Consider the following 18241-nt stretch of genomic DNA (forward strand, 5'->3'; position numbering starts at 1 on the left):
TCAGTGATGTCATATTGTGTGGTACATGTATCGCTAACACTGTCAGTGATGTCATATTGTGTGGTACATGTATCGTTAACACTGTCAGTAATGTCAGGCTGTGTGGTGCATGTATCGTTAACACTGTCAGTCATGTCAGGCTGTGTGGTGCATGTATCGTTAACACTGTCAGTAATGTCATATTGTGTGGTGCATGTATCGTTAACACTGTCAGTTATGTCAGGCTGTGTGGTGCATGTATCGTTAACACTGTCAGTCATGTCAGGCTGTGTGGTGCATGTATCGTTAACACTGTCAGTGATGTCAGGCTGTGTGGTGCATGTATCGTTAACACTGTCAGTCATGTCAGGCTGTGTGGTACATGTATCGTTAACACTGTCAGTTATGTCAGGCTGTGTGGTACATGTATCGTTAACACTGTCAGTGATGTCATATTGTGTGGTACATGTATCGTTAACACTGTCAGTCATGTCAGGCTGTGTGGTGCATGTATCGTTAACACTGTCAGTAATGTCATATTGTGTGGTACATGTATCGTTAACACTGTCAGTGATGTCATATTGTGTGGTACATGTATCGTTAACACTGTCAGTAATGTCATATTGTGTGGTACATGTATCGTTAACACTCTCAGTAATGTCATATTGTGTGGTACATGTATCGTTAACACTGTCAGTTATGTCAGGCTGTGTGGTACATGTATCGTTAACACTGTCAGTTATGTCAGGCTGTGTGGTGCATGTATCGTTAACACTGTCAGTTATGTCATATTGTGTGGTACATGTATCGCTAACACTGTCAGTGATGTCATATTGTGTGGTGCATGTATCGTTAACACTGTCAGTTATGTCAGGCTGTGTGGTGCATGTATCGTTAACACTGTCAGTTATGTCATATTGTGTGGTGCATGTATCGTTAACACTGTCAGTTATGTCAGGCTGTGTGGTGCATGTATCGTTAACACTCTCAGTTATGTCAGGGTGGTTGGTGCATGTATCGTTAACACTGTCAGTAATGTCATATTGTGTGGTACATGTATCGTTAACACTGTCAGTTATGTCAGGCTGTGTGGTGCATGTATCGTTAACACTGTCAGTTATGTCAGGCTGTGTGGTGCATGTATCGTTAACACTGTCAGTTATGTCAGGCTGTGTGGTACATGTATCGTTAACACTGTCAGTTATGTCAGGCTGTGTGGTGCATGTATCGTTAACACTGTCAGTTATGTCAGGCTGTGTGGTGCATGTATCGTTAACACTGTCAGTTATGTCATATTGTGTGGTACATGTATCGTTAACACTGTCAGTTATGTCAGGCTGTGTGGTACATGTATCGTTAACACTGTCAGTTATGTCATATTGTGTGGTACATGTATCGTTAACACTGTCAGTGATGTCAGGCTGTGTGGTACATGTATCGTTAACACTGTCAGTTATGTCAGGCTGTGTGGTGCATGTATCGTTAACACTGTCAGTTATGTCATATTGTGTGGTACATGTATCGTTAACACTGTCAGTTATGTCAGGCTGTGTGGTACATGTATCGTTAACACTGTCAGTTATGTCATATTGTGTGGTACATGTATCGTTAACACTGTCAGTGATGTCAGGCTGTGTGGTACATGTATCGTTAACACTGTCAGTGATGTCAGGCTGTGTGGTACATGTATCGTTAACACTGTCAGTTATGTCATATTGTGTGGTACATGTATCGTTAACACTGTCAGTGATGTCAGGCTGTGTGGTACATGTATCGTTAACACTGTCAGTGATGTCAGGCTGTGTGGTACATGTATCGTTAATATGTTGGTAATGGTTGTGCGTGTGCGTGTATTGCTTGGTGGATATTTTCACCCTCTTTTTTGTGTTTTCGTTTGAACTTAACAGGTTTATTTTTCTCTGTGGTTAGTATTCTATTCCAGCTGTGGTTTGGTGCGACACCACTGTGCATATCAGTGTTTCTGGTAGGCCATTGGGAAGTCTCAAGTCCATGTGTGTGCGTGCGTGTCCACTGACACATTTTCTGTTTCCACTGACACGTTTTCTGTGTCCACTGACACGTTTTCTGTGTCCACTGACACCTGTCCACTGACATGTTTTCTGTGTCCACTGACACCTGTCCACTGACACATTTTCTGTGTCCACTGACACGTTTTCTGTGTCCACTGACACCTGTCAACTGACACGTTTTCTGTGTCCACTGACACCTGTCCACTGACACGTTTTCTGTGTCCGCTGACACCTGTCCACTGACACGTTTTCTGTGTCCACTGACACCTGTCCACTGACACGTTTTCTGTGTCCACTGACACGTTTTGTGTCCATTGTGCACACGGAGGGGTCAAGAGGAGAGAGCACGTGCACAGACGTGTTAGCAGCGGACACACACACACACACACACACACACACACACACACACACACACTCACTCACACACACGCCGTGCAGACGTCACCTTCTTGTCGAAGATGTGGGCGTTGTGGTGACTGGGACCCTGCAGGAGGATGGCGAAGGCCTTGTCCTGAGAGCAGTCAGCGGCCAGCAGGGTGGAGTTGGCAGTTGGGGGTAGGATGTACAGGGCGCTGTCTGGGGTCCTCACGTTGCCCTGCTGCATCTGGCACTCCGCTGTACGTCACCACACCGCACCACATTACACCACACCGCACCACATTGCAACACGCCGCACCACATATTAGGCCACACATCACATCACACACCACACCACACATTACACCACACCGCACCACACGTTGCACCTCACCACACGACACCACACATCACATCACATATCACATCACACACCACACCACACATCACATCACATATCACATCACACACCACACCACACATCACATCACATATCACATCACACACCACACCACACATTACATCACATATGACATAACACACCGCACTACACATTACATCACATATCACATCACACACCACACCACACATTACATCACATATCACATCACACACCACACATCACATCATACCACACACAACATATTACACAACACCGCACCACATTACAACATGCCGCACCACATGTCACATCACACACCGCTCTACACATCACATACCACACCACACCACACATTACATCACATCACATCAGATATCACATCACACAACACACATCACATCAGACATCACATCACACACCACACCACACATTACATCACATCACATCACATATCACATAACACAACACACATCACATAAGACATCACACACCACACCACACCACACATTACATCACATCACATCACATATCACATCACACATCACATCACACACAACACATTACATCACACATAACATTACACACCGCACCAGAACATTACACCACACCACGTCACACCACACATCACATCACACATCACATAACACTACATTTCACATTACAAACCACAGATCACACTACACATCACACCACAGATCACACTACACATCAAACTACATATCATACCAAACATCACATCACACACCACAGATCACATCACACATCACATCACACACCACACATCACACACCAAACATCACGCACCATACATCACACCACACATCACACATCACACACCACACCACACATCACACACCACACATCACATACCACACATCACACACCATACATCACACACCATACATCACACACCACACCACACATCACACCACACACCACACGCCACACATCACATCACACATCACACACCACACCACACACACACCACACACCACACATCACACACTACACCACACACCACACACTACACCACACACCACACATCACACACCACACATCACATCACACACTACACATCACACATCACACTCCACACATAACATCACACATCACACACCACACCACACACAACACACCACACATAACATCACACATCACACACCACACCACACACAACACATAACACATCACACCACACCACACATCACACAACACCACACATCACACACCACACATCACACATCACACACTACACCACTCACTACACACCACACTTCACACACCACACATCACACACAACACACCACACATCACACACTACACCACACACCACACACCACACATCACACATCACATCACACACCACACATCACATCACAAACCACAAATCACACACCACACCACACATCACACTCCACAGATCACATACCACACATCACACACCACACATCACACATCACATCACACCACACATCACACCACACACCAAACATCAAACACCACACACCACACATCACACCAAACCACACATCACACCACACACCACACATCACACCACACATCACACCACACATCACACACCACACATCACACCACACATCACACACCACACATCACACTTCACATCACACACCACACATCACACATCACACACCACACATCACACCACTCACCACACATCACACCACTCACCACACACCACACATCACACCACACCACACATCACACCACACACCACATCACACATCACACACCACACAACACACATCACACACCACACACCACACATCACACCACACCACACATCACACCACACACCACACATCACACCACATCACACATCACACCACACACCACGCATCACATCACACACCACACACCACACATCACACACCAGACATCACACCACACCACACATCACACACCACACCACACATCACACAACACACCACACATCACACCAAACATCACACTCCACACATCACACACCACATCACAAACAACACACCACACATCACACACCACACATCACATCACACATCACACACCACACCACACACAACACATCACACCACACATCACTACACACAACACCACACACCACACACCACATCACACACGACACATCACACATCACATCACACATCACACACCACACCACACACAACACATGACACATCACACACAACCACACATTACTACACACTACACCACACACCACACATCACACACATCACATCACACACCTCACATCACACCACACATACCACCACACACCAAACATCACACACCACACATCAAACACCACACAACACACCACACACCACACACCACACATCACATCACACACCACACATCACACCACATATCACACACCACACACCACACCACATCATATATCACACCACACACCACACATCACATCACACATCACACGCCACACATCACACCACATATCACACACCACATATCACACACCACACCACATCACACATCACACCACACACCACACATCACACACCACACACCACACATCACACACCACACACCACACATAACACCACGCCACACATCACACCACACACCACACATCACATCACACATCACACATAACACACCATACACCACACATCACGCACCACACACCACACATCACACCACACATCACACCACACACCACACATCACACCACACACCACACATCACACTCCACACATCACATCACACACCACACATCACATCAGACATCACACACCACACCACACACAACACATCACTACAGACTACACAAAACACCACACATCACACACCACACATCACATCACACACCACACATCACATCACACATCACATCACACACCACACATCACACACCACACATCACACACCATACATCACATCACACATCACATCACACCCCACACATCACACCACACATGACACACCACACATCACACCACACACCACACATCACACACCACACATCAAACCACACATTACACATCACACACCATAAACCATACATCGCACATCACACACCACACATCACACATCACATCACACCACACACCACACACCACACATCACACCACACACCACACATCACACATCACACCACACATCACACACCACACAGCACACACCACACATCACACCACATACCATACATCACACCACACACCACCCATCACACCACACACACACACCACAGATCACACACCACACATCACACCACATACCACACATCACACCACACACCACACATTACACCACACCACACATCAAAACACACAGCACACATCACACCACACATCACACACCGCACATCACACATCACACGCTACACCACACATTACACACCACACACTACACCACACAAAACACATCACACACAACACATCACACATCACATCACACACCACACATCACATCACGAACCACACATCACACACCACACCACACATCACACACAGCAGATCACATACCACACATCACATACCACACATCACACACCACACACCACACATCACACACCACACACCACACATCACACACCACACCACACACCACACATCACACATCACACCACACACCACATACCACACATCACACCACACACCACACTCCACACCACACATCACATCAAAACACACAGCACACATCACACCACACATCACACCACATCACACACCACACATCAAAACACACAGCACACATCACACCACACATCACACACCACACATCACACCACACACCACACATCACACCACACAGCACACACCACACCACACCACACAGCACACAGCACACACCACACCACACCACACACCACACACCACACCACACAGCACACAGCCCACACCACACCACACCACACACCACACATCACACCACACACCACACATCACATCACACACCACACTACACACCACATATTACACATCACACCACACACCTCATATCACATCAGACATTACATCACACATCACACACCACACAGCACACACGACAGCACATCACACCACACACTACACACAACACAGCACACATCACACACCACACATTACACCACACACCACACATCACACATAAGACACCACACATCACATCACACATCACACATCAAATCACAAACCACATCACACACCACACATCACATCACACATCACATCACACATCACACCACACATCACATCACACACCACACATCACACCACACATCACACATCACATCACATCACACCATACATCACATCACACATCACATCACACACCACACATCACACACCACACATCATACACCACACATCACATCACACATCACATCACACACCATACACCACACCACACATCACATCACACACATCACATCACACACCATACATCACACACCACACATCACATCCCACATCACACACCACACCACACACCACACATCACACCACACATCACACCACACACCACACACCACACCACACACCACACAGCACATCACACGTCACATCACACACCACAGACCACACCACACACCACACATCACATCACACACTAAACACCACACATCACACCACATCACACATCACATCCCACACCACACACCACACATCACACCACACATCACACATCACACACCACACATCACATCACACACCACAGACCACACCACACACCACACACCACACATCACATCACACACCACACACAACCACACAAACACACACACATCAACACACACACACACAACACACACACACCACACCACACATCACAACACCACATCACACACCAACACACACACACACACACACCCAACACACACACATCACACACACCACACACACACCACACACACACACACACACACATCACACACACACATACCACACACACACCACACATCACACACACATCACACACACACCCACATCACACCACATACATCACACCACACACCACACCAACATCCACACACACACACACACACACACACACACCACACACCACAACAACACACAACAACCACATCAACCAACTCACACATCACACACCACAATCACACACACATCACACACAACACACCACCACCACCACACAAACCACACACACCACACACCACAACACCACACATCACACCACCCACATCACACACAACACACAACACACACAACACAAACCACACACACACACACATCACACCACATCACACCACACACCACATATCACATCACACATTACATCACACATCACACACCACACTCCACACATCACATCACACCACACAGCACACAGCACACACCACACACCACACACCACACATCATAGCACACATCACACACCGCACATCAAACCAGACATCACACATCACACACCACACATCACATCACACATCACATCACAAACCACATCACACACCACACACCACACATCACACATCACACACCACACATCACATCCCACATCACACCACACATCACACCACACACTACACATCACACCACACATCACATCACATATCACACATCACATATCACACATCAGATCACACACCACACATCACATCACACATCACACACCACACCACACACCACACACCACAACCACACCACACACCACACCACACACCACACACCACACAGCACATCACACATCACACATCACATCACACACCACAGACCACACCACACACCACAATCACATCACACACCAAACACCACACATCACACATCACATCACACACACATCACACCACACATCACATCACACACCACACATCACACACACACACATCAACACCACACACACACACACAATCAACATCACACACCACACCACACCACACACCACACATCACACACTCACACACACACTCACATCACACATCACATCACCCACACCACACATCACACACCACATCACACACACCACACCACACACCACACATCACACACCACACATCAACACACACACACACACACACACACACACACACACACACACACACACCACATCACACACCACACCACACCACACACCACACACACATCACACACACACACACACACACACACACACATCACACCACACACCACAACACACCACACATCACCACACACCACACATCCACACACCACACATCACCCACACTCACACCACACACCACACCACACACCACACATCACATCACACAGCACACATCACACCACACATCACACACCACACCACACACCACACATCAAAACACACAGCACACATCACACACCACACATCACATCACACACCACACATCACATCACACCACACATCACACATCACATCACACACCACACATCACACACCACACATCACATCGCACCACATACTACACACCACACAGCACACATCACACACCACATTACACACCACACATCACATCACGCCACACACCACACATCACACCACACATCACACCACACATCACACCACACATTACACATCACACCACACACCACATATCACATCACATCACACATCACACACCGCACACCACACATCACATCACACCACACAACACACACCACACAGCACACAGCACACACCACACATCATAGCACACATCACACACCGCACATCACACCAGACATCACACATCACACACCACACATCACATCACACATCACACATCAAATCACACAGCACACAACACATCACACACCACATCACGTCACAGATCACACCACACACCACATCACATCACACACTACACATCACACCACACATCACATCACACACTACATATCACACCACACATCACATCACATCACATCACATCACATCACATATCACATATCACATATCACACATCACACATCACATCACACATCACACATCACTCCACACATCACATCACACATCACACCACACACCACATCACATCACACACTACACATCACACCACACATCACATCACACACTACACATCACACCACACATCACATCACATATCACACATCACACACCACACATCAGATCACACATCACACATCACAGTCCACACAGCACACAGCACACCACACACCACACAGCACAGCACAGCACACATCACACACCACACATCACACATCAGACACCACACATCACATCACACATCACACATCAAATCACACACCACATCACACGCCACACACCACATCACATCACACACCACACATCACACATCACACACCACACATCACACATCACACACTACACATCACATCACACTAGACATCACATACCACACCACACATCACATATCACACATCAGACCACACATCACACATCACACCACACACGACACCACACCGCACCACACCACACAGCACAGCACACATCACATACCATACACCAAACATCACACACCACACTACACCACACACCACACACCACCCCTTTTACACACACGCACGCGTACACACACATGCACACACACACACACACACACACACACACACACACACACACACACACACACACACACACACACTGAGAATACATGTGTGATATCACTCAGAGTGTAGAGAGGTGACGGCAAAGGACCTGACCTGGCAGCAGCCCCGCGGAGCCCTGTCTCTGGAACAGCCTGGAGTTGGTCATGGCGTTCTGGAAGGGGTTGAAGAACTTGATGGCAGCACACATCGGCACGTCCCTCACCGCCACTGTCTTCTTCTCTGTCATCAGGTACTTGTCAACCTGGAGTGGTCACACACACACACACACACACACACACACACACACACACACACACACACACACACACACGCACGCACGAAATTGCAAAATTCCTAAACTCATCCTCGTCTAATTTTTTTTTCAGCATTGTATATGTCAAAGTGTATCGACGTAACAAGCACCACAGCCACCACAACATCAACAACATAAAAACCACCATCACAGGCACAACAACAACAACAACATAAACAATCACCGTCACAGGCACAACAACAACATAAACAACCACCATCTCAAGCACAAAAACAACAACAACAACAGGAAAAACAAACAACATCACAGGCACAACAACAACAACATAAACAACAACATAACAACCCCACTTTAGGCACAACAAAAACATAAACAGCCCAACATTACAGGCACAACAACATAAACAACCCCACATCACAGACATAATAACAACAGCAACAACAGAAGCAACACCAACAACATAAACAAACAACATCACAGGCACAACAACAACAACAACAACATAAACAAACAACATCACAGGCACAACAACAACAACAACATAAAAAAAAACTACCATCACAGACACAACAACAACAACAACATAAATTATCACTATCACAGGCACAACAACAACAACAACATAAACATAAACAACCCCCATCACAGACACAACAACAACATAAACAACCCCCATCACAGAAACAACAACAAAAACAACAGTATAAACAACCCCCACCACAGACACAACAACAACAGCATAAATAACCACCATGACAGACACAAGAACAAAAATAACAACATAAACATAAACATAAACATTAACAACCCCCACCACGGACACAGCAACAACAAAAACAGCATAAATAACCACCATGACAGACACAAGAACAACAACAACAACATAAACATTAATAACCCCCACCACAGAGACAATAGCAACAACAACAACAGCATAAACAACCACCATGACAGACACAAGAACAACAACAACAACAACATAAACAACCCCATCACAGACACAACAACAACAACAACATAAACAACCCCATCACAGACACAACAACAAAATAAACAACCCCATCACAGACACAACAACATCAACATAAACAACCCCATCACAGACACAACAACAACATAAACAACCCCATCACAGACATAACAACAACATAAACAACCCCATCACAGACACAACAACAACATAAACAACCCCATCACAGACATAACAACAACATAAACAACCCCATCACAGACACAACAACAACATAAACAACCCCATCACAGACACAACAACAACAACATAAACAACCCCATCACAGACACAACAACAGCATAAACAACCCCATCACAGACACAACAACAACAACAACATAAACAACCCCATCACAGACACAACAACAACATAAACAACCCCCATCACAGACACAACAACAACATAAACAACCCCATCACAGACACAACAACAACATAAACAACCCCATCACAGACACAACAACATCAACATAAACAACCCCATCACAGACACAACAACAACATAAACAACCCCATCACAGACATAACAACAACATAAACAACCCCATCACAGACACAACAACAACATAAACAACCCCATCACAGACACAACAACAACAACATAAACAACCCCATCACAGACACAACAACAGCATAAACAACCCCATCACAGACACAACAACAACAACAACAACATAAACAACCCCATCACAGACATAACAACAACATAAACAACCCCATCACAGACACAACAACACCATAAACAACCCCATCACAGACACAACAACAACAACATAAACAACCCCATCACAGACACAACAACAGCATAAACAACCCCATCACAGACACAACAACAACAACAACAACATAAACAACCCCATCACAGACACAACAACAACATAAACAACCCCATCACAGACACAACAACAACAACAACATAAACAACCCCATCACAGACGCAACAACAACAACATAAACAACCCCATCACAGACACAACAACAGCATAAACAACCCCATCACAGACACAACAACAACAACATAAACAGCCCCATCACAGACACAACAACAACATAAACAACCTCATCACAGACACAACAACAACAACAACATAAACAACCCCATCACAGACACAACAACAACAACATAAACAACCCCATCACAGACACAACAACAGCATAAACAACCCCATCACAGACACAACAACAACAACATAAACAGCCCCACCACAAACACAACAACAACAACAACATAAACAACCCCATCACAGACACAACAACAACATAAACAACCCCATCACAGACACAACAACAACAGCATAAACAACCCCATCACAGACACAACAACAACAGCATAAACAGCCCCACCACAAACACAGCAACAACAACAATATAAACAACCCCTATCACAGACACAACAACAGTAAACTACACCAGGTTCACAAAAATATAAGGATCACTATGGACTTTGTACAGTTGTCTTTTCGGTTGTACAGTTGTCTTTTCGGGTCATTATGAAATGACGCGTTGTTTGAAGGTGACGTAATCTGTCCAGTTTGTAACCCTACGTGCTCTCTTCCAAGTCCACGCCATTGTTACAGTGATAAACCACGACCATCGTTTAGATACCATTGAATACACTACATATCTGCCTGAAACGTCGTTTCAAATGCATGTTTTTGGAGTGCAAAATGCAGTGTGGAGTGCAGTGTACAGTGTTGAGTGTGGTGTGCGGTGTGCAGTGTGGAGTGCAGGGTGCAGTATGGAGTGTAGTGTGGAGTGCAGTGTGCAGTGTATAGTGTGGAGTGCAGTGTGCAGGGTGTAGTGTGTAGTGTGCAGTGCGGAGTGTGCAGTGTGCAGGGTGTAGTGTGCAGTATGGAGTGTGCAGAGTGCAGTATGGAGTGCAGTGTGTAGTGTGGAGTGCAGTGTGTAGTGTGCAGGGTGTAGTGTGGAGTGCAGTGTGCAGGGTGTAGTGTGCAGTGTGGAGTGTGCAGTGTGCAGAGTGCAGTATGGAGTGCAGTGTGTAGTGTGCAGTGTGGAGTGCAGTGTGCAGTGTGCAGAGTGCAGTATGGAGTGCAGTGTGTAGTGTGCAGTGTGGAGTGCAGTGTGTAGTGTGCAGTGTGTAGTGTGCAGTGTGCAGTGTGGAGTGCAGTGTGCAGAGTGCAGTGTGCAGTGTGTAGTGTGCAGTGTGGAGTGCAGTGTGTAGTGTGCAGTGTGGAGTGCAGTGTGCAGTGTGCAGAGTGCAGTATGGAGTTCAGTGTGTAGTGTGCAGTATGGAGTGCAGTGTGCAGAGTGCAGTGTGGAGTGTTGTGTGCAGTGTGCAGAGTGCAGTGTGGAGTGTTGTGTGCAGTGTGCAGAGTGCAGTGTGGAGTGTTGTGTGCAGTGTGCAGAGTGCAGTGTGGAGTGTTGTGTGCAGTGTGCAGCGTGCAGTGTGGAGTTCAGTGTGTAGTGTGCAGTCAGCGTGCAGTGTGGAGTTCAGTGTGTAGTGTGCAGTATGGAGTGCAGTGTGCAGAGTGCAGTGTGGAGTGTTGAGTGCAGTGTGCAGAGTGCAGTGTGGAGTGCAGTGTGCAGTGTGCAGCGTGCAGTGTGGAGTGTTGTGTGCAGTGTGCAGCGTGCAGTCCCCTCACCGAGTCCTGGAGGTGTGACACGTCCAGCATGGCCTGCAGACTTCCTGGTTGGATGAATGGCTGGGGCCCTGACACCTCTGCCTTCCTGTAGTTCTTGGCCACCATCCTGCGGGCCACAGCCTCCGCCCCATGCTTCAGCAAGGGTGGCAACGTGCCCTGCAGTGGAACCAGTCATTGTCCAGTCAATCATTGTACCATTCACCCCGACAAGTGCTGAACCAGTCATTGTTTGTACCATTCACCTCGATAAGTGTTGAACTAGTCATTGTCCAGTCAATCATTGTACCATTCACCCCGATAAGTGTTGAACCAGTCATTGTCCAATCATTGTACTATTCACCCTGATAAGTGTTGAACTAGTCATTGTCCAGTCAATCATTGTACCATTCACCCCGATAAGTGTTGAACCAGTCATTGTCCAATCATTGTACCATTCATCTCGATAAGTGTTGAACCAGTCATTGTCCAATCATTGTACCATTCACCCCGATAAGTGTTGAACCAGTCATTGTCCAGTCAATCATTGTACCATTCACCCCGATAAGTGTTGAACCAGTCATTGTCCAATCATTGTACCATTCACCCCGATAAGTGTTGAACCAGTCATTGTCCAATCATTGTACCATTCACCCCGGTAAGTGTTGAACCAGTCATTGTCCAGACAATCATTGTACCATTCACCCCGATAACTGCTGAACCAGTCATTGTCCAGACAATCATTGTACCATTCACCCCGGTAAGTGTTGAACCAGTCATTGTCCAGACAATCATTGTACCATTCACCCCGATAACTGCTGAACCAGTCATTGTCCAGACAATCATTGTACCATTCACCCCGGTAAGTGTTGAACCAGTCATTGTCCAGACAATCATTGTACCATTCACCCCGATAAGTGCTGAACCAGTCATTGTCCAATCATTGTACTATTCACCCTGATAAGTGTTGAACCAGTCATTGTCCAGACAATCATTGTACCATTCACCCCGATAAGTGCTGAACCAGTCATTGTCCAATCATTGTACCATTCACCCCGATAAGTGCTGAACCAGTCATTGTCCAATCATTGTATCATTCATCTCGATAAGTCATTTTCCAGTCAATCATTGTACCATTCACCCCGATAAGTGCTGAACCAGTCATTGTCCAGTCAATCATTGTACCATTCACATCGATAAGCGCTGAACCAGTTATTTTAAAATCATTGTTCCATTCACCCCGATTAGTGTTGAACCAGTCATTGTCAAATCATTGTACCATTCACCCCAATAAATGCTGAACCAGTCATTGTCCAATCATTCTACCATTCATCCCGATAAGTCATTGTCCAGACAATCATTGTGCCATTCACCCCGATAAGTGTTGAACCAGTCATTGTCCAGACAATCATTGTACCATTCACCCCGATAAGTGTTGAACCAGTCATTGTCAAATCATTGTTCCGTTCACCCCGATAAGTGTTGAACCAGTTATTGTCAAATCATTGTTCCGTTCACCCCGATAAGTGTTGAACCAGTCATTGTCCGATCATTGTACCATTCACCCCGATAAGTGCTGAACCAGTCATTGTCCAATCATTGTACCATTCACCACGATAAGTGTTGAAACATTCATTGTCAAATCATTGTACCATTCACCACGATAAGTGCTGAACCAGTCATTGTCAAATCATTGTACCATTCACCACGATAAGTGTTGAAACAGTCATTGTCCAGACAATCATTCTACCATTCACCCCGATAAGTGTTGAAACATTCATTGTCAAAATCATTGTACCATTCACCCCGATAAGTGCTGAACCAGTCATTGTCAAATCATTGTACACGATAAGTGTTGAACCAGTCATTGTCCAGACAATCATTCTACCATTCACCCCGATAAGTGTTGAACCAGTCATTGTCCAGACAATCATTCTACCATTCACCCCGATAAGCGTTGAACCAGTCATTGTCCAATCATTGTACCATTCACCCCGATAAGTGTTGAACCAGTCATTGTCCAGACAATCATTGTACCATTCACCCCGATAAGTGTTGAACCAGTCATTGTCCAGACAATCATTGTACCATTCACCCCGATAAGTGTTGAACCAGTCATTGTCCAGACAATCATTGTACCATTCACCCCGATAAGTGTTGAACCAGTCATTCAACAATTGATCAATGTCATTATCAACAGTCATTCAACTATTGATCAATATCACTGTTGATCCAATCATTGAACAATTGATCAACGTCACTATCGACAGTCATTAAACCATTCACCCACTCTACTCCCGAACCAATTATTCAATCAATATTCAGTAATAAGAGACGGAAATCTACACACACACACACACACACACACACACACACACACACACACACACACACACACACACACACACACACATCCCCCCTTCACACACACACACACACACACACACACACACAGTGTGTTAGTTTGGAGAGTGAGTTTGATTCAAAACTTTTAGGTATTTCTTATTTTGAAATGCTAGAGCACAGTGTGTTGAGATTGTCCGTTGACGAAAGTCCTTGTCTCCAACTGTCAGGAATTACCAGCTGATTCGTTAAGTGAAATAAAAATATTTCAAAATTCACCCAGGTCAGTATCGGAAAATGCGAGGTCAATCAAAATAATCAAGTTTTGAGTAAGATTTCAGTTTCGAACCCCGCCAGTAGTAATTCGTATACACATCCCGTCATACTAAAACAGCCCACCCCACCCCCAACACACACACACACACACACACACTAAAACACACACACATACGTCCCAACACATTAAAACACACACACACACACACACACACACACACACACACACACACACACACACGTCCAACACACACACACACACACACACACACACACACGTCCAACACACACACACACACACACACACACACACGTGCGCGCACGCGCATCCCAACAAATGAAAACAGATCCCCCCCACGTACCCCCCCCCCCCAGCCCCTCCCTCCTCCCCCCCCCTCCCCAGCCCCTCCCTCCTCCCCCCCCCCCTCCTCCCCCCTCCCTGCTCACGGAATCGGAGGCGAGGTGCATGTGGACGTGGTTGAAGGAGTTGAGGTGGAGGCAGGTCCCCTGGCAGTGCGGCTCCATCAGGACCCGGCCCGTGATCAGATCCTCCACACTGAGGGATACCGCCCCGTCACGGTGCCTGGGGAAGAACTGGTTCCACTCCCACAGCAGCTGCTCCAGGGACTTCACGGCGTACACCTGACGGCGTGGGGGGTATTGGTTTTGTTGTGATGATGATAGTGAGTTTCATTATTATCACTGTGTGTACCGACATTCTTTTCACATCCGCAAAGGAAAGAAAGCTACACTGTTATAGTCACATAACCAGATGAAATGGCCAAGCTAAAAATATCCTTCTGGGTGTTGTTTAGGGAGGGAGACGTAGCGACAACTCACACACAACGGACAGACCTGGAATATGCTGAAGTCTTCTGAGCGGCCACCAGCGACTCTACACAGAGGAGGACAGCAACTACACAGAGGAGGACAGCGACTCTACACAGGAGGACAGCGACTCTACACAGAAGAGGACAGCGACTCTACACAGAGGAGGACAGCGACTCTACACAGAGGACAGCGACTCTACACAGAAGAGGACAGCGACTCTGCACAGAAGAGGACAGCGACTCTGCACAGAGGACAGCGACTCTACACAGAGGAGGACAGCGACTCTACACAGAAGAGGACAGCGACTCTACACTCTACACAGAAGAGGACAGCAACTACACAGAAGAGGACAGTGACTGTAAACAGAAGAGGACAGCGACTCTACACTCTACACAGAAGAGGACAGCGACTCTACACAGAGGACAGCGACTCTATATAGAGAAGGACAGCGACTCTACACAGAGGAGGACAGCGAATCTACACAGAGGAGGACAGCGACTCTACACAGAGGACAGCGACTCTACACAGAGGACAGCGACTCTACACAGAGGAGGACAGCGACTCTGCACAGAGGACAACGACTCTACACAGAGGACAGCGACTCTACACAGAGGAGGACAGCGACTCTACACAGAGGACAACGACTCTACACAGAGGAGGACAGCGACTCTACACAGAGGACAGCGACTCTACACAGAGGAGGACAGCGACTCTACACAGAGGACAGCGACTCT

General features: G+C 46.6%; 1 protein-coding gene across 1 annotated transcript in view; it reads right to left on the minus strand.

The window, feature by feature from the left end:
• LOC143292345 (uncharacterized) overlaps nucleotides 1-18241 on the minus strand; it is a 37586-nt gene that overhangs the window by 14335 nt on the left and 5010 nt on the right. The window contains exons 2-5 of the mRNA XM_076602534.1: nucleotides 17124-17318; nucleotides 14082-14237; nucleotides 10308-10455; nucleotides 2455-2624 (exon numbers count right to left, since the gene is read on the minus strand). Of these exons, the coding sequence (XP_076458649.1) occupies nucleotides 2455-2624; nucleotides 10308-10455; nucleotides 14082-14237; nucleotides 17124-17318 (669 nt within the window). The remainder of the gene's footprint in view (nucleotides 1-2454; nucleotides 2625-10307; nucleotides 10456-14081; nucleotides 14238-17123; nucleotides 17319-18241) is intronic.

The sequence above is a fragment of the Babylonia areolata genome, chromosome 18 (genome assembly GCF_041734735.1).
Source record: "Babylonia areolata isolate BAREFJ2019XMU chromosome 18, ASM4173473v1, whole genome shotgun sequence".
NCBI classification, from domain to species: Eukaryota; Metazoa; Mollusca; class Gastropoda; order Neogastropoda; family Buccinidae; genus Babylonia; species Babylonia areolata.